At 43.9% G+C, this 19,765-nt stretch overlaps 2 protein-coding genes across 3 annotated transcripts in view; one reads left to right on the plus strand and one right to left on the minus strand.

Annotated features, from left to right (window-relative positions):
* GNAL (G protein subunit alpha L) overlaps nt 1-6,498 on the plus strand; it is a gene marked incomplete at both ends in the record, with an annotated part of 178,154 nt that extends 171,656 nt beyond the window's left edge. For both annotated transcript variants that reach the window (XM_079533018.1, XM_079533019.1), the window contains 2 exons: nt 1,329-1,396; nt 6,352-6,498. In XM_079533018.1, coding sequence (XP_079389144.1) covers nt 1,329-1,396; nt 6,352-6,498 — 215 coding nt within the window. The remainder of the gene's footprint in view (nt 1-1,328; nt 1,397-6,351) is intronic.
* Nucleotides 6,499-9,856: 3,358 nt separating this feature from the next.
* MPPE1 (metallophosphoesterase 1) lies at nt 9,857-18,050 on the minus strand (the record flags this gene model as incomplete). Its single annotated transcript, XM_079534009.1, has 9 exons — nt 9,857-10,039; nt 11,431-11,571; nt 12,451-12,573; nt 12,682-12,753; nt 13,635-13,743; nt 15,245-15,325; nt 16,595-16,698; nt 17,056-17,164; nt 17,776-18,050. 9 exons carry the CDS (start codon nt 18,048-18,050, stop codon nt 9,857-9,859), a joined length of 1,197 nt encoding a protein of 398 aa, XP_079390135.1.
* Nucleotides 18,051-19,765: the final 1,715 nt, after the last annotated feature.

Consider the following 19,765-nt stretch of genomic DNA (forward strand, 5'->3'; position numbering starts at 1 on the left):
GACATGGCTTACGTCCTCCTTTGCCCATCAACAGCAGCTTAGGTTATAGAAGTAAAGGTAATAATGAGGTGTGTGCACCTTCCATTCAGGCTGAAACATTGAGAGTCTAATAATGAGTTTCAAATGCAAAGGATAAATAAACTTTCCCAAAATCTGAGTTAGGTGGGCACTAGTTTTATAACCATAGGGGTTTCATAAATCTTCAGTCACTGTTACACGAATCTCTCTGTACCAAGAGTAGACCCCACTAAAACTGAGAGTTTGGGTAAATTATTAAAATGAACATTTCCCATAGTAAAGCAAGTTGCCAGAATAAGGTAGCTTTTCATTTTTCTCAGCAGGATTTCACAGTAGATATCCTGAGTGATTCAGAATATCCACGCACAAACCAGCTCTCTGTCTTTAACCCATGGTTGCTCATTTATTCCCTAACTTTATACAATGTTATTTAAGGACAAAAGCACTGAACTGTAAGCCACTGGTTATGCAGCTGCTCTCTGTTTACCCCTGCTGCTCCAGATAAGAGTAGAAAATATTTCCATATTCAGACAAATTCTGTCCTTTATCACATTACGCTTAAAAGCATTTAATGTGGTATCTTAGTCAAGGAGAAACCACACCAAAGGGAAGTGGATAGATTATCTCTTCCCTGCACTGTTTAATTTTCACACTTAGGGTAAATACAGAGGTAGATAGAGATGACTTAACCTCCTGACAGACAGCACCAAGTAATGAGTCTCGTGTACAACAAGATTTTAATCTCGGACCCTTTGTATGTTTAAGTGGCAGTACATCTTAAGTAATCTTCCCACGTGGGGCCTGGAAGAAAAATACATTTTTATAAAGCATTTGTAATGCTATGGCATTTCTTCAAGTGTAACCTTGCACTGAATCTTGCACTGTTTTTTTAAACCCGAATTCCTGCTTTTAGAATCTCTGCTGCAGAGGTGCTCTCGTGTTGCACAAGCCAGAGAGCTGTTCTTGTAATCATATTTTCTGATAAAGATAAATCCTAACTGCCACTTCTTTTATTACCCATGTGAACAAATTTATGGATGTGAGTAAACCTCTTCACGTGTGAGAAATGACACTTGCAAAAACATCAGTAATGTTCAGGTCCCTGAGAGATACCAAATGCTTAGAAGTTTGTTTCAGATTTTACAGTACCTTTCCATTTTAGAGTTGTGTATCCAGAGTCTCCTGTGGATATTCAGTATTTTAATTTCTGCATCAAGGGACTACTTCCTCCTCACTAAATCTTCTGTTGTGAAAAAGAGAAAATTGATTGCCTTTCCTGTTTCTCATATAACTTATTTTTAATTGAACAGCAACACCAGATGCAGGAGAAGACCCCAAAGTCACAAGAGCCAAGTTCTTCATCCGGGATGAGTTCTTAGTGAGTAATTTTGATCTTATGTATGATCCTATCGTAGGAAATACAGGCAGATGGCATCGTTTATTTAGGGAAAACTGACGAGGTTTTGCAGAAAGCTCGAAGGAGAGGGGAGTGTCTGGCAATTCCCTAATTCTTTTCAGCTGCCTGTCTTACAGAACTTTCTCCAGTGCTTGCACATTTTTCTGCCCGTTTATTGTAAAGTCACCTGCCTCCTATCTATCTCTTGGATACAAGCAATTATCAGTCACGCAATCACAGCTTCCTCCCAGAACCAGGGGGCTTCATCCAAAATAACTCATGTCTTCAGTCATACCAAGTCAATCTAGCCAAGCAGGATTGGAGACCAGAACTTTGAATATTGCCCTACTTATAGAAACTGTATGGGGGTGTTCGAGAGAACAAGTTTAAACATTAGAATGAAGATGTTTAAAGTCATTATGCGTTTACAAATATTGTTAGGATTTATAGCTGTTGAATCAACAGCAAAGAAAGAAGCAATTAATTATGTTCACACTTTGGGGATTTCCATTCACTGCCTTAACCTTCCTGATTATGAGGAAAATAATCAGATTGCACTGTGTTGAATAAGAGTTACCAAAAAAAGAACACTGTGAGCCAAATCTCTCTGCAGTAGTGCCAAAGTGCTGTGAAGCAGATGACACTGAGGGTGTCCAGTTTGGAAGGGGGGTCCAAGAGAACCAGATTACAGGAAAACTGGGGCAAGACTCCTCACCTTTTTGTGTAAATAAATACACCAAGGGCGAGATTCTCACCTTCGATGACTCACGTGCGTTGTACTAAGGAGGCCACCTGCAAACCAAGCAGAGAGGCAATGGGCTTTCCAACCACATGAAAAGCCAGCTATGCATCTGCAGAGGCTCTTAGTAGACACAGGTGCTATGGGTGCAGGATAAGAGTTTGGGCTGGGCCCAGCACCTGCCAGCAGCAGACAGCTTGCCCTGTAGGTCTGGCAGAGAGTATCTCCTACATGAGGAATTGTCAGGTGCCTCTCTCTTGGCTTTGTGCTTTGTATTTTTCAAGATGATGTAGCCATTTAACAGTTGCTTTAAACCTTGCACCGGTTTGAGAGGAAGTCTTGTAAGTGAGGCATTTCTGGTCAGATGTGTGGTCTGAAGAGCCTGTGTGCATCCTTCTTAATGTTGGCAGCCAGGGTCAGAGGTCAGTGGCCCTGTGACCAGAGGGGATAGAGAGAAACAATCCAGTGGGGAGGGGAGCTGGAAGGAAGAGGTGTTCATTTTCAGCCTGCAGCCTTGTTGACTCTGCTTGTGTACGTTTCTGTCTAAGTCTTTTCACTTATGACCTTGTCCTGCCCGGCCATGTTTTCAGCCATGACTCAAACGAGTCTGATTTTACTCTTTTATTATCATTCTTACTGTGGGAGCAGGTGTATGTAAGTCAGGGATTTATATGAAAATCATAACTGCTTCAAGACCCTATAGCTTCCCTTCAGCTCACCAGGCTGTAGATACACATGCTTTTGTGTTCCAGGTAAATTTAAAACAAATAATTTGAAGGAGGATAAATATAAAATCCTCTCCGACAAATTCAGCTGCAAGGTAATGTGTGAGCATGAGGAAGGCAAAATACATTGGCCACTGATGTTGGAATCAGGGTGGCTGCCCGTGGCATCCACTGCATTCAGCTGTGCAGTGCTGATGGAACTGGAGCCATTAATTTTTAACCATGGAAAATGCTGGGTGCGGCGTGGCAGGGAGCTCACCGCTGCTGCTGGGCTTCCCATCAGCTCTGCTGTCAGCAGCAACGTTTTCTCTTTGGTATCCCCCATTGCAGGAAACGTGCTTTATAGGAAATTCCCCTTCCTTCTGACATGGGCAGAGGGCACAGGAGCATCCTTTCTCCTCCCATGCTCTTTATTTCTCATTGTTCAGCATCCTCCCTATCCCACTTTTGGTGTTCTGTACAGAGCATTCTCCGTCTGCTGATATTTTAATACACTGCCAGTATGAAGGCAATCCCTGTTAAATCAGACACATGGCTGCTCCGATTCATTCTGGTTTTTAAAAATCTGTTTCAGGAGCTGCTGTTCAAAGGCGGCGTCTGAATGCTTGTGTCCTCGCTGGGAACTGTCATCCCCTCCCCTAGATATCAAAAAACCTTAAATGAGAGACATGCCAGAGACTACAGTCTTAGAAATTGATGCTTTGACCAGGTATCACCAGAGCAGTGATGCATAGGAGTGGCTATGCAAGATAAGCACAGGCAGGCATTTAATGAAAGAACAATTATTTTAGTGAAGCACAAGGAAAAGACTGAACGTTATTAAATTGGTAGGGCTTGGCTCTGAAGACAGTCTTGCTTCCTTCCAGCAAACAGCTGCTGTAAGCACACTGTGCTGTTGTGCTCATTGCAGTGTGCTGAGATCATGCTGCTTGAAGGGAACTGCCTGAAGGAGGAGGAAAGCACTGCAGCAGTTAGAGGCTGCAGAAGTAGGTGGAGCTCAGTGCAAAGGGGTTGAGCATCCCTGCAAGCACTCAGAGCAGACCTCTAGGGTGCCTGAGTTGGGAATGGTGGTGAATGGAGTTAAATCCAGCTGACCACGAATCACTAGTGGTGTTCCATAATGGTCAGCTAGTATTGGGGCCTGTCCTGTTTAATATCTTCAATGATGATCTGGATGAGGGGATTGAGTGTACTCTCAGTCCTGCACTTTGGTCACAACAATGAAAGGCTACAGGCCTGGGGATGGAAAGCTGCACGGAGGAAAAGGATCTGGGGGTGTTAGTTGACAGCCAGCTGAATGCGAGCCAGCAGTGTGCACAGGTGGCCAAGAAGGCCAATGGCATCCTGAGTTGTATCAGAAATAGTGCAGCCAGCAGGAGCAGGGAAGTGATTCTCTCTCTCTGCTCTGCAGTGGTGAGGCTGCACCTCAAGTGCCTTGTTCAGTTTTGGGCCCCTCACTACAAGAAAGACAGAGGCCCTGGAGCATGTCCAGAGAAGGGCAATGGAGTTGTGAGGGGTCTGGAACAGATGAGGGAACTGGGATTGTTCAGTGGAGGAGTGGAGGCTCAGGGGAGACCTTATCGCTCTTTACAACCTGAAGGGAGGTTGTGGCAAGATGGAGGTGCGCCTCTTCTCCCATCTAACAGTGATAGGAGAGGTAATGGCCTGAAGTTGCACCAGGAGAGGGTCAGGGTGAATGTTAGGGAAAATCTTGTCCAAAAGAGTGGCGCAGCATTGGAAGCAGCTGCCCAAGGAGGAGGTGGAGTCACCATCCCTGGAGGTGATTCATGATGAGGCGCTGAGGGACATTGTTAGAGTGCGTGGTGGTGGTAGGCTGATGGTTGGACGGGAAGATCTTAGAAATCTTCTCCAAACTCAGTGTTTCTATGATTCTAAAAACAGCAGTAATTAGAAGCAGTGATCTAAAAAAAACAGGCTGGACCATCATCTTAGGGCCAACTTTTCTTCTTTTTCCTCCAAGGAAAAAGATGTAGTAACTGGACTCTCTTTACTGCATTTGAGTGACATGTTACCATCATGTAGATCTGCAAGGGGAAAAAAAAAAAAATAAAGAGAGAAGCAGATGATGCATTAAAAACAGAAGCACTACTGCACTTCTTAGTGTTTCTATAGTAGCACCACAGTTGATTTCCAGGCATGACATTGTCTGTTCAGCACTAAGGCTCTGGTTACCCCCAGAGTTACAAGATGGTGATCTCCCCAAACATTTCTAGCAGGTTTGGAAGCCTGTATCCTGCACGTGGAAAAACAGAATTAGCATTTTAATTGAGTTTCAGAATTTTGCCACTATTTAAGTAATTTGCAAAACTTTTCCATTTCTTTATTGTTTAGTGTAATTCATGCTTCAGGTATGGTCTGAACAACTGACCCGTCAACTGAACAGGGTGTTAAATCTGTATTTCTCATTAAGGTAATTCCTGAGCTAGGTATTAAATGTAGCATAGTAAAATGGAATTCTTGTTTAGTATATATTTAGAAGCCCTGTGTTTAATCAGCGTAGAGTGTCTCCGTTTTCCTGCAAATCTCTGCAACTTCTTATTGATCTAATTATGTAAATCATTGCTTTTAAATGTCAGTCATTTGCATATCTAGCTGTGCATATTGAAAAGGCCTTTCCCATGGGTAAAACAAATCTCTGTGTTACAGTCCAGAGAGAAAAAGATAGAAAAAAAGCCCAGATAGAAAAAAAGCATTGCCTTTTGTTGCTTAACTGCTGGAACTTGTAACAACATTCAGGGAGGATTTACCAAAGGATTATGCCAAGAATTGACCTTCTTCTTTCATGCATAGTCTTCAAGATATATGATCCAGGATGGGCTTACATCAGTCAGTCCCACAGTGGCAGGGAACAAAGTTACAATTTTTAACATACTGTAAGATGCTGAGGCTTTTTAACAAGATAACCAGAGGTCTGGTTGATGCTAGAGCTTCAGTTAGCAGCCTGAAGGGTTGTGCAGCAGTGAACGTGTAACTCCAAGTGGTGTGATGTGTGCTGGCTCTGTGTGCCTGCTGCTGTTCCACAGGGACTCAGCCTCTGTCCTGGGAATTCCAGCGTGCTTCAGGCTCAGAAGTGACGCCAAGTCTTCAGGAGTTCAAAAACGTATCACATAATGGCACTACAAAAAAAAGGAGAGAATAATTGCTAGGGTAGACCTTGGCAGGATGCAGCACTGCCCACAGCACAAGTTTGCTGTATGGTGATGAAGAGAGAGCCAGTACACCCATCCCATAATATCATCCATCACTCTTTTTTCCCTCCATTTCAAAACTGTGATTCGTTTTGGAACACCCCGAAGTCCTTCCTTTTTATTTTTATTTCAGCTGTTAGGTATATGATGCGCCATTTCCCAGGTTTTGGGTCTCTAGTAAGGCCACAGGTCACTGGGAGGGGAAACTGGTAGGGAGCAGCCCCCAGCAGGACCCCTAACCCTTCTCCCTGCCTGTTTCCACAGAGGATAAGCACGGCGAGCGGAGACGGCCGGCACTACTGCTACCCGCACTTCACGTGCGCCGTGGACACAGAGAACATCCGCAGAGTGTTCAACGACTGCAGGGACATCATCCAGAGGATGCACCTCCGCCAGTACGAACTCTTGTGAGGGGATCGCCGTGGAACCTGTGGTTTTAAATTCTTTGCTCCTTACTCTTTCTCTTGATACTACCCCACACAGGGTGGAAGAATATACTATAGAAATGTCAGTCTCTTCACTTGGTTTACTTTAATTATTTAACCGTAAAGCTGATTTGAAGCGAGTTTGGGTTGGTTTTCCTTCATGCTTTTTGGGACTATTTTTGTGCTTTATTTTGACATGCCACTTCTTCGTCATTCCACTAAGCCCTTTGGCTACCTCTGTTCCCTCGGGTTTTGTTGTTGAAAGCGAGCACGACCCGCGGCGCGTTGCGGTGGGTCGGTGCCAGTTCGGAGCGGGATGTTGGCTGGACGACGCTAAGTCACGGCGCTCCCTCCGTGTGGGTTTCCTTTTTAACGTGACATTGAAGAGTACTTGATGGGTGAAAAAGATTAATGCACTTTGTATCAGGTTATTAAATACTGTCGAGGAAGTAGACACACAATGTAGCAGCACCACAATATTTATTACTCCGTCACAGTTTTTAGCATTTCTGAGTTGCAGGTCAACTGATACGGTGACCTCCTCTTTTAAGCCGTTACTGGCGCAGGAAGTAGAGTAGATACTGAGAGGAATAGTGAAGACAAAGCAATTTCTCTGGGGTTCCGGAGCTCAGCGTCTCTGCGCACCTCAGGTGTTTGAATCACAGCTCCTTTTCAGCCTGTCGCATCTAGGCAGAAAATTGACCGCCCTCACTTACGTTGTTTGTGCTGTCCACAAATGATCCTTTTTGTTCCGATCATTCTTGGACGACGGTCCTCTCCCTATATATATTTTTTTGTTTTACTGCTGGTTTATTATATTGTACAGACTGTAAAATGTAATATTATTTTGTACAACTTTATTGAAGAAAAATACTTGTAGAAGATCTTTGTGCCTTGATTATGGCTGTACCTGTAAAATGAGCTAAGATGTAAGTATGTTTTTGATTGCGCTGTACAGCTTGATGTCAACCTTACCTGCAGCAGTGACTGGAGGTAAGAACTTTATCTGTAGAGTTTAGGGGTTTTTTTCTGGTTTATATAAAAATGCTCTTTAGTATAAAAATTATAAATTATGCAAATTAACCACTTACCTTTCCCAGTGAGGTATTACCGTCACCGGATGTTGCAGCAAACATGCCTTTCTCTTTCGAAGTCTCAGCTTTAAAACATTGGAATTCATTCGAGTGTCCAAATTGCAACCTGGTGTTGTTTTAATGGGAACCGAGGATTTATTATTATTATTATTATTATTATTATTATTATTATTATTATTATTATTCTTTTTTTCCTTTCTGTTTAGAAAATATGTTTGGTAATTCTTCGGTCATTCATAGAACTTCACAATGGCACAGACCGATTGTGAACGTGCAAAGCAGCATTCTGTAGAGCTCTTCGATCTCTGTACCAACAGCGGCTTTCATTGTGCAAGTAAATAGCGAGAAAGAAGACAAAAGTTGTATCGACCCTCGTGTCTGGCCTAAGAGAATTACAAGATGACATTTTTATTTCTCTTTTAATAAAGAGACACGTTAGAAAATTGTTTTATTTTAAATATTGTAGAATCAAAATGTGTGAATATTTCTCAAACTTGAATAATTTATGCAAATGACATTCTCAAAAACAAGTTGTGGTACAGTACAATATATAAAAGCAAGAATTGCTGTAGCAATAAGGCATGTCCTTTTTAGTAACTATAACACTGCTTTATATTTTATACATAGGTGTTTTCTGTCTGTGACTATATACTTTTCCTGTGTCCAAGATAACCTGTACAAATGTCTAAAATTACAGTTGCAATAACAGAAACCTAGCGAAGTGTTAGACTACATTACTTCACAGAGTGTTTTACCACACTTGGACCGTTCCCACTCCTCGTTTTAAAGTTAGGGAGAGATTAAGAGCTGACACGTTCCCGACGTTGGCCTCCAACTCGGCGCTTCGATCAGTGTTTTGCTGTAAGCACCGCTGGTGGTTACAAACCCCTGCCACCACCTCTCAAATTCAAGTCAGACTGCGGCCCACCGCAGTCCTTGTTTCTATTTGATGACAAACAACCCCATTGTAGACACGACAATATGACCATTTCTTCTTCTCAGAAACGTGTAGATTTTAATACGTGCAAGTTGAGTCATCAGATATTGCCCAGAAAGCGAAGGGCTGAGTGGACTGAGCTAGTCAACAAACCCCCTGAATGCAGAGATTCTCTCGCTTCCCGTGCCAATGAAAGTACCGGGACAAGTAACAGCAGACGGTCTCGGCCTCAGAAGCAGCCCCTGCCCCAAGAGCTACCAGCAGGAGCTTTGCTGGGGTGGGTGGCGAGACACGGTGAGGTTTGTGGCACCCTCCCTTAGGCACAGCGCGCAGAGGTGCTGAGCTCTGCTCCAGCACTGCCACCCGGCCGGGGGCTCCTTGCAGCTGCCGCCTCCCCAGCACAGAGCCGCTGCACTTCGCAGTGGGACACTACAGAAACGCTAAGAGCCGGCAGCCCTGCGGGAGCCTGCAACAGGAGGCGCCTGCCCCTAGAGCCTGCCTGCAGCTGGGGGCTGAGGCACAGGACAACGTTACTGCAGCTGTAGTTGACCTTCCTTCTTGCAGAGCGGCAGCCGGAGGGCCCCTCACCGCACAGATCTCTGGGATGCAATAGGGCCCTCTTTTTTATGCCCATCATAGCACATCTTTTTAAAAATAGCAGCTTGAGGTGTCAACCTACTTTTGTTTTAAGCAGGTTTCAGGTGTTGTACCAGCAAACTGGATCTGCGAGGCTTCTTCGTGTTGCTGTCTGGTAGATGCTAAACGGTAGCCATCCAATAGTTCGGTGTGACAGGAACTGCAAGGTTTCTTGTCCCTCACGTAGGACATTCTAAAAAGGTTATGGAAATCTGCATCTCTCAGTGCCGATGTCTCTTGCTTCTGCCTGACCCTACCAAATAGACGTGTGACAGTAGAAGGGCCACGCAGCAATAAAAGAGAGAAACGTTTCCAGTTTGCAGCACTGAGCCTCCACCAGGGTGTGACACTAGTGCAGACAAGTGATGAGGCAACAGGATTTACATAATGTACAGTTACACTTTTAATATACATATTTGATACAAAAATTATAGCAGGAAAAGGACTCATTTGATTGTAGAATACAGTATTTTTGTACAGCATGGAACGTTCATTTCAGTTAATTATTTATCCTGTAGTAGTCATATCAGCTGTATAGGACTTCTATGGTATGTGTAAATGCAACCTGCCTTCAGACTAGCAATCAAATTTAGGTCATTTGCTGGCATGAATATAGTCTGATGTTTGACTGTTCTCAGCTTTGGTATTTCAGTGACTGAATGCAGATGTCTGGCTCTTCATGCTGCTTTATGCTTACTGATTAAACGCTGAGCAAAATGAAATGGTGGAGTGAGAAGCTGAAAATGAGCTAGCACCAGGACGACGAGCAGGGCTCCTGCTGCCCAGTATATAGCAAAGACTCTGCTCTCACGTGGAAGGAAGCATTTGTGGAGGGAGAAGTCAGTTGGTGTTATGCTGCCCTGGAAAAGAAAGACAGTGTCACTGCACTCTTACAGTGGGTCCCACAGCAGGAGTTGCACCAGAGCGGGCAGACCTGCAGCTCCCAAGTTCTGTGTTGGGTGCAGAGGGTTAGGGCCAGCTCCCAGTACCAGTGCCTTCTCCAGGGGGCTGAAGAGTCTGTAGTGGCAGTGCTGGGCGCTAACTGGAGCAGCCAGCAGCCATCTTCAGCCCAGGCACCAAGCTGCCTGCTTCTCAGCTAGAGAAACCAGGGAGCTGGGCTCCTCCTCAGCTCAGCCTTCAGAAGCCAAACTCCAGCTGCAGGGAAGCAACCTGGAGGCAGCCTTCCTGGGCTCGAGTTAGACTTTGTGAATGTGCCCCTTCCTCACCCCAGGCCCTCCTTCTACCCGCTACACACTGCAAAACACACGTTGGCTAATCCAAATTGCCTACACAACTTAAACAACTGAGAACTTTGTTGGGTTTTGGCTTGAAATCTAATTCAAGTTTACAGCAGCCTAAGGCTGAGCTAAAACCATAGCAAGGAGGATGCTGCTTGAACTGGCCAACCTCTTGTTTTGTCTGGCATGTACAGAGAGCATACACAGTTTGAAGGCAGCTGCTCTCAGGAATACGGAATAAACACAACTAATTTTCAACAAGAAAGATTAACAACAGCATAAAATGAATTGCAAGGTTGGGGTTATCTGTGTATTAAGGAGCCTAAACTCATCAGTGAAAAATACCTTAAAGATCTGCCCCCTTAGTCACAGAACACTCCATAAACAGAGTGCAGGTTTTGGTGCTTACTCCACATTTCTCAGAGTTCTGTTTTCTTTCTCTCCTGGGGAATGTGTTGATTTACCTCTGATGATATACTGAGCACTGGAACTGCCTGCGCAAGCAGAACCAACACTGCATGAATGCAGACTGGACGCGAAGAGGCGGCCCACGGGCACGCAGGCAACGCCTTCCCTGTGTGAGGTGATCCATGCCCGAGGCTGAAGGCCACCACCACCACGTGAAAGTTCAGGGTGGCAATGGTCTTTGTTTAGAGTGGGTAAATCAGCTGAGTAACGTGAGCCTTTCTACTGTTTGGTGCACAATACTGATTCTTTTTTTACAAGTCAACAGTTTACAACGCGCCCTCTTCATAAGCAAATGTCAGATGCTTGTACCCAGATACTGATTAGGTCTTTAACAGCATTGCTTTGTACCACAGAGAACGTGGCTCCCACAGATGTGCTTTATAAAGTGGACGCAGTGTACAGAGTGGGTCGGGTGGGTAGGCAACTTTTTTTATTTTTTGTTTTTACAGGTAGAATCAGTTTTAAAATATAGCTGACTGCCATGTTGATTTATTTATGAGAGTTCTCTGACAAAAATAAAAAAAAGATAATAATTAAAAACTTACCATGATGAAACTAGGGTTGTTTCTATTCCTCCAACTGAACGACGGGACGCTGATCTCCGGGATCCCCCCCGCGTGCAGCACTTGGCAGGCGCTGTGCGTGTGCCCGCTGAGAATCAGGCGGGGATGGAACCACCACAGCAGCTGCAGTGCGCAATGGAAAAGCACAGCAGTAAGCCGTAACTAAAAGGGAACCGCATGCACGGCCCATTTCTTCTTCTGACAGAATGAAAATGTGCGAATTCTGACAATCTGAAGGAGTGTTTTGGATCAACTTCTGTTTTCCATTAGGTTTATGTTGGCAGTGCGATATCATAGTCATAGAATCACAGGGGTTGGAATGGGCCCCTTTTTATGGAGTCCAAGCCCCTGCTAAAGCAGGTTCCCTACAGTAGGCTGCGCAGGAAAGCATCCTTGCAGGTCTTGAATATCTCCAGAGAAGACCCAAATACTGCTTTTTCTATCCACACAGATCAGAAAAACGAAGCTAACAGCATGCTCCCAGCATTGCAGATAGAAATACCATTTTAACAAAACAACTGGGTGTTCTCATCTATGGGAGAACCCTGTACCGGCCATCTTGAGTGAAGATGTTTATGCAGCAGGAGATAAACACCAACACAGCTTTGGGGCATACAGCAAGTTTACATGTTCTTGCAGTTACTCCTGCAGCTGAAGCAGTACTGTCAAACAGGGGCTTTCTGCTAGGTTTGCCATTAATAGCTATATTATATAAACTACAGAATGCTACCCTAGGAAAACAGTGGCACAGCACGCTTAAGAGCACCTGCACTTATCACATGCAGAATCAAGGCCCAGATCACGCTGACCCTCAAGAGATGATCCACAGCTCTGCTCAGCAGCCTCTCAGAGGCCACAGTAAGCAGGAGCCGCAAAGGGCAGTTCATTTCAGCAAATGTTTGCCCTTTCCAGAATGTCCAAGCCAGTAGGTTGCCAGGGACCCAGGCCACTCTCCAACCCACCCACCCACCAACCGATACTCAAGCTGCCGATAGAGAAAACCTTTTGTGATGCTTCCTGAGACAGCACATCGTACTTCTCTTTAAATGGGATGGTCTTCTCCTCTGGAGAGGCAGCATCTTCTCCACTGCATTCTGCATCACTTTTCCGATAGAGAGGGTAATGCTGAGTGAAATGCAAAGCGAGGACGAGTTGTCAATGACACGGCCTTTCTAGAAAGGTCATAAATACCCGAAGCACACTGACACACTGCCTCACCCATCCCCAGTTCACCTGCAGAAGGATCGGTTGTGAAGCTGGAGGCTTTTCTGCATCACTGCACCTCTTCTCGGGATGGTTCAGTTCCTATGAATAAAATCAATCCATACATACTGTCCTCACCTCTGTGTACCAAAGGGGTGGGGAAGGGATTTACACAACAGCTACAGGTTGAGGTATTGGATTTTTCAGTTGTTTTGTTTCCTTCTTTGAGAAAAGCAGTACCTGCTCAGAGTACGGTGTTTTAATACTGCACCAACTTCTAGGAGACTGCTGCAGGTATACAGGGAAAGCTCTGCTTTCCCGTTCAAACATAGTGTGAATTGAGCTACACTCTTCCTGAAGATATTCAAGATATTCAAATGCTTTCCTGTGGAAAGCAACCACAGGCTCCCACTGACAAGGAGGGCACAAGAGATTGAAGGCAGCCTGAGATGCAGCATTTAGGGTTAGGCAGTTTTTCCACTGGGAGACGGTTTCAGACTATCAATGCAGCATATGATGCCGCCCACCTGGCATTGTCTCCTAAAAGGGTGAAAAGGGATGAAGCAAGCAACTGGATTTGATGAAATAATACCACTGAAACATTACCAGACTAACCAGGCAGGATCAGAGCAGAATCAGAAAAGTACAATAGGATATACAGAGCAGAACAGTGAGCAAAAATCAAAATGCATGGCTTATTTGATCAGAAGAAAGCAGTTTCTGTTAGCTGACAGCAATAACGAGGAAGTGAGCACCATTAACAGGCTATGATGATAAATGAGGAGAGCTCTACTAACGTTACAGCAGGAATGGGAGTAGGTTTATTTCAGACAACAGCCTTCACTACACCTTTACTGCTGCTACAGCATCGACATTTCCAGCAGGAAATTCATTTTCATTTCGATTCGATTCGATTCATGTCGATTTCAATTCGACATTTCCGGCAGGCTGCTGGCTATCACTATGTCTTCAGCAGATCTTACCTGCTGGGAGCAGTTCAGTCTGTGAGAAAGCGCCACCAGCTTCGCCTCTGCAGTGCGGCACAGGGTGCAGCCATCGCCCTCCATGGCCACGCTGTTCACGAGGACAAAGCTGGAAAACACCACGCCGTGGGCTGAGAGGGAGTGGTGGTAAGGACAGGAAGGTGTTTGCTGCTCATGCACATGAGAATAAGCCTTATTTGATCAAATGCAAGGGTTCCAAAATGGGACACAGCTGAGCAAAACTGCAGAACATTGCAGCTTCTGATGTCACATGTTGCAAATCCTTTTCAAATATCCATCCTGTAGCTACTGGCCTGTCTTGTAGGCTGCTTCCTAATCGGTCGTTAATTAGGTTGCATCATACACTGGCTGCTGTATTCTACGTTTACTCCATCTTAATTACTGTAACAGATACCGAAGCAGTATTTGAGTGAAATGTTACAAGTCAACCAAACTGAGTTTTGAGAGAAAGGAGAACTTTGCTTCTCTCTCTGCACTCATTTCAGGCAACAGAAACATGCTTTTGATGTTCCATTCCTTCGGAACGACTGAAAAGCCCCACAGCACTGCATCTGGCTGCCTGCCTCCAGCACACAGGTTCGTACCACGCAGCCTCGCAGAATGCAGCACTCGGTTAGTAGGAGAGCAGACATACAGCCTGCCTGCCACTGGAAGCCGGAATCCTGCTGTGCTGTTATATGAAAGGAGATGCAGAGACGTTCCTGAACTGATTTGGAGTACGTATCTGTAGGACCCTACATCTATATAATAAACAGCATTATACTGAGCATTCGTGAAGCTCGTAGATCTTCCTGGGGAAAAAAAAGACCACTGCTAGACCTTTTCGGTATATTCTAAACATCTGCTTAATTAATTAAGCGGGGCAACCTCCTTCTTTCTGGGTCTTATACTCCCATAAGTGATGATAACCTCCTAACATGCTACCAAATGCAGAGCAGCAGTGGCTCTTCCCTTCCTGTAGCACTTTAGGTTTAAAGAGAAATGCTTTGTCACACTCCCACTACTGCTCCCTCTCACCAGACTCTTGCATGGTACATAACAGCAACCAAAGAGCACGCACCCAATAACAGCTCTGGCACCAAGCTCTGTGCTCAGGGCCTCAGCCTAAACAGAGTCTGCATGATCCCACCATGTGGGGAACCTGTGGCCAAACACTTGCTGTGTTCCCAAATTCCTCAGACAAGGACCAAAGAAGTTATTAAAATTAATGAAACTTTCAGCTTGCAAGCACAGGAGTTGGTTGTTTCTTTCCCAACTCCTATTCTGCTCTGTTTACAGCCATGGGTCATTACCAGCTGCGAGGAAGTACAAATACAAACCTAAGAATGTCATTCCAACTCCTCAGTACTTTTCCATTTGAAAGAAAATTGACCAAGCTTAGAGCAAAAGCTTCCCTCCAGATCTAAGTATGTGTGTCACCCCAAACATAACACAAGCTAGGTATGAAGTAAAAGTAACAATAATCAGATTTAAGCGAAGCATTCCCCTACCCAGCAATTCAATTCCAGTTGTCATTCTCTTATTCCACTAACAGCTGGGCAGAACATTTATATATGTACATATATATATATATATATACACACACTCACTTTGTTCCTTTTCGAGTTATTAGCTTTCCTGAAGTAAAGTTGAAAACTTTTTCAAATCGATGTACCTTGTAAGTGCTTGTTCTGCAACACAGAATAAAAATACAACTGAGGTAAGAGACTGGCATTGTAGATAAATAATGGTATATAATAATAAATAATAATATAATCAATGCTTAAATAATCTGACAGAGCTGCTTTGCAATTTTTTAAGCCATTCCCACAGCTTGCTGCTGCGTTACTTAGAGCACGTATTCATCCAGCAAGCACAGGGACACCCGGACACTGACAGCGCTGTGTCCTGTCCCAGTCACAGACATCCCAGGGGAGCACAGGGCAAAAGATGATGGGAAAGGGAATATGCTTAGGCCGAGCACTTTGCAGACCATGAAGCCCAACACAAGGAAAAGAAACTTCAAGACTTCTCTGTCAGTGCAGAAAAGTGAGCCCTGAACAACGTCGCATATGCTCTAAGAAGCACAAAAGTAGCCTGAAAGGAGCTGGGGGTCCTGGTGGCCAGCAGGTTGGCCATGGGCCAGCAGTGTGTCCTTGTGGCCAAGGAGGCCAACGGGATCCCGGCGCATATTAAAGAGTGTGGCCAGCAGGTCGAAGGAGCTGATAAAGCCCCTCTGCTCTGCCCCAGCGAAGCCACGTCTGGAGACCTGTGTCCAGGTCTGGGCTCCCCAGTTCCCCAAGAAAGACACAACTTCTAGACAGAGTCCAGCAGAGGGCTACAAAGATGACTGGGAGCCTGCAGTATCTCCCCTATGAGAAAACAGATTCAGGGCTGTTCAGCCTGGAAAAATGAAGACTGAGAGGGGATCTTATCAACGCTTGCAAACATCCATAGGGCAGGAGACAAGTGGATGGGGCCAGGCTCATTTCAGTGGAGCCCAGGGACAGAACAACAGGCACAAAACTGAATGCAAAAATCTTCCATCTAAGCTTATTTACTTAATTACTTATTTACTGTGAGGGTGATGGAGTGCTGGAACAGCTGCTCAGAGAGGTCATGGAATCTTCTTCTCTGGAAGTACTCAAAACCCTTTTGGACACCTTCCTATGTGCCCTGCTGCAGGGACCTTGCATTAGCAGGGGGTTGGGCTGGATGATATCCAGAGATCCCTTCCAACTGCTCTGATTCTATGAAACCTGTACTAAAACGAATTCTTATGGTACACTGTGTGATGCAGGTACTTGTTAAGATCTTGCTCTAACTTACAATGCCATCTCATTTGATCAAAAGTATTTTACATGAACACAGAAAGTCATCCAGACACAAAACCAGTTACTGCATGCATGCTGACATTTCATTCTTGGCACTGGTGTACCTCTTGCACCAAAAGGACTTACTCATAATGAAACCCGATGTCGTGATTCCCAACAATAACCACCAGCTCAGTACTAACTGGATACTTAAACATTTTCTGAAATCTCCTGACATCATCTGCCCATGCCTGCAGAAAGAAAATGAAGAAATTAATGCTGTTCCACAACATGGGAGGGATAGGAGGAACTACAAGTGTATAATACAGAAGCATGCACTCAGTAAAATGCTCACGTTTCCTATGTTCTTTATCAGGTGGAAAGTGCCAAGATATTACTAAAAATGAAGGAGAATCACAACACATCAATTCGTATCTAAAACACTACAAACTTCTACGAGTAGGAAAACTACTCAGAAAACTGTACTACTACAGAAAAACTGTAATAACATAAAACAAAGCCTTGCATACCTAGTCTGTTTTCTTCTGCCATCCATTTCCTTCAAGAAATCCTCATTTTTTGAAACAAGAGAGCTGTTCATGTCATACCTGAGGTGAGTCCCATTTTCCTTCATCAAAGACATCTCCCAGAATAAAAACAATATCTGGCTGCAGTAACCACAAAGCAGTTTGGAAAGATCTCTCCATTTGCCATTCCCTAGAGGGAAAACATGCACCTGGTCATCAGTGCATAACTTCTACATCCCCCACTGCAGATACATGAACATAGCCTTTCAGGAACGGGAAGTTGGCTCCTCCACGCTGAGAATGTTGCCAAGAAATTGCATTTAAATACTCAGAAATCGAGTTTAAGTGCTGTAGGTACCTCCTACCTGGTGTGGGTAATTCCACGGCAATTAGATCAGAAGGAAATCATGCAAAAAGGAATGTCAAGTTGGTTTATTGCTACTGCAATTCCATTAAACAACTATTTATTAGAATAGTAAATTAATGAATTAATTTTACTACACTATTATTTCTTCAGCAAAAGTTTATAAGGTTCATATCATGATAGAATCAGTACTTCTTCAGCATTTTTTTTAACCAAAACAACAACAAAAATACAGCTTTATGCAGTAGTCATGATTGGGTTACCTTTGATTTTAGATATGATTTTGCCACCCATTTTTCTACTATAAATATCTCTCAGCTTCCTTTTCTCTGCAGTTAAATGGATTAAATGTTGAAGCATCAAAGTTATGAGGCTCCATTAATTACCATTAAAAACTAAAGACAGGATAGAGATCATGCCAAAAATTAAATTACTACCTTCGTAGTTTATCCAGCCAATGTCCTTTGATTTCACCAAGCAGGTGAGTATCAGCTAAAAACATGGCCTTCAGGACTGAAGTTGAGGTCTCTTCATTACCTGTGTGAGCCCCACCTTTCACATCCGGCCATCGACATTGAAAAATTACCACGTAATAAATGAAAAATTCACAAAATACCAGCACAGAGCTGACAAAGCACACGAGTTTCAGCAGGAAATAGATCCTCTTCTTCAAAGGACAGCTCTTCACACTGGTCAAGATGGGACTCGGCATTGCAGTATCAGCACAGGAGTCTTTCCCAGTGGCTAAGTTCTACTCTCTGAGGTGAGGACAGCAGGGTTTGGTCAGAGGGCCGAGAGGCTTCATATCAGCATAAAATCCCTGCGGAGAAAATAGAAAATAAAATACTCAAAATCCCTCTGAAAAGGTGCTGTGGAAGGCCAACAGTGCTCATTTCTCATTTGTGTGAAATCCTTGGGATAGTAAGTATAAATATACATGCACACAATCATACAATTGTTTAGGATAGAAAACACCAGCAAAATTCATCAAGTCCAACCATCAGCCAACACATACACATGGACAAAAACAATTTACTATCCCCAAACAAGTGAAATGTGGGAAAATGAGCCTAAGTTAGTGAACACATTGTGTTTCCTAACTTCTTCCACCCTGGATAGCTTGTAACTCAAACAAGGAATTCACTCCCTTTAAAACTATAATTTTATTTTATACCTTTTGAAGGCTCATCCAAATGACCACCTTCACTCCCATAATCCACAACTGTAGCAGGACTCAAGGATCATTTCACTTGCTTACAGGCACTTAAGAGAAACTCAGTGCTTCTGGCTTAAGGAGGAAACACACACACTTTCATAGTTCTACTTCTCAAGACTACAGAAATCTCTCACATGTGTCAATATGTACCAGAAAAGAGCATCGCAAGAGAGAGGGCAGCGAGAGCAGCCCTACCAAGGGCAATCAGCCAGGGCCCAACACAACTTCCCAGGTCTTCAGTCTGCATCAGACAGATCACTTTGTAAAAGCCAACAACCTACAGAGTAGCAGGGACTCCAGGTAGCTATCAAGGTGCTATTCACACCCTCAACAACAAACTTGTACAGAAACCCACAGAAAGTCTTGTCGTATTCCCCTATTCCACTTATTACAACAGCAAAATTGCACCCTAGTGGTAAGATGGATGGGACTTTGAGCAACCTGGTACATGGGAGGTGTTCCTGCCTACAGCAGGGGGTTGGAACTACGTGATCTTAAAGGTCCCTTCCAACCCAGCAATTCCATGATTCTATGAAATCAAAAACAGATAATCTTTTTTTTTTCCCCACAACCAAAACCTCCATCTGATAACAGACACATTTTTAAATATAAGCTTGCAAATAAACACTACACAGTACTTGTTCAAGACAAAGAACCATTATTCTCCATCATGTAACACTTCCAGCATACATTATTTAACATTAGCATGGCTAATTTATAACGGTATATAATCCAGTTCTATCTAAATTTAATTCTATGTGACAAAGCTACTGGCCAGACATCTCAGTTCCACAAAACAGAGGAGCCACACATAAAGGCTGGTTAACTTAATACAAATCTTGTCTGCATTTCAACTAGCAACACAAAAATCAGTGAGATCTTGTTTGTGCATCTCACAGCGAGGCAGGGTTACAGCAAAAATGTCCATCCATCATACACAGCAACAAGTACAAAAGTAGGTAAACTCACCCTGCACAAACTGTACCTACCCTGTAACTTGGAAAGTAGTCTGTAGTAGTCCTAAACAGTCTCCACTCCCAAGAAAAACAGTACCAAATTGAACAGAAAATGCTAGCAAGCTTATACACTTGCATTAGGCATGTAAAAAATAAGATAAAAATGAAAAATCACATGACTCTCCTTATCCACAGCCCACACAAAGCTTAGCACTAATATAACCTGTCACTTTGCTACCGATACCAACATGTTCT

This window comes from Tetrao urogallus (genome assembly GCF_951394365.1).
Source record: "Tetrao urogallus genome assembly, chromosome: 3".
In the NCBI taxonomy this organism is placed as follows: Eukaryota; Metazoa; Chordata; class Aves; order Galliformes; family Phasianidae; genus Tetrao; species Tetrao urogallus.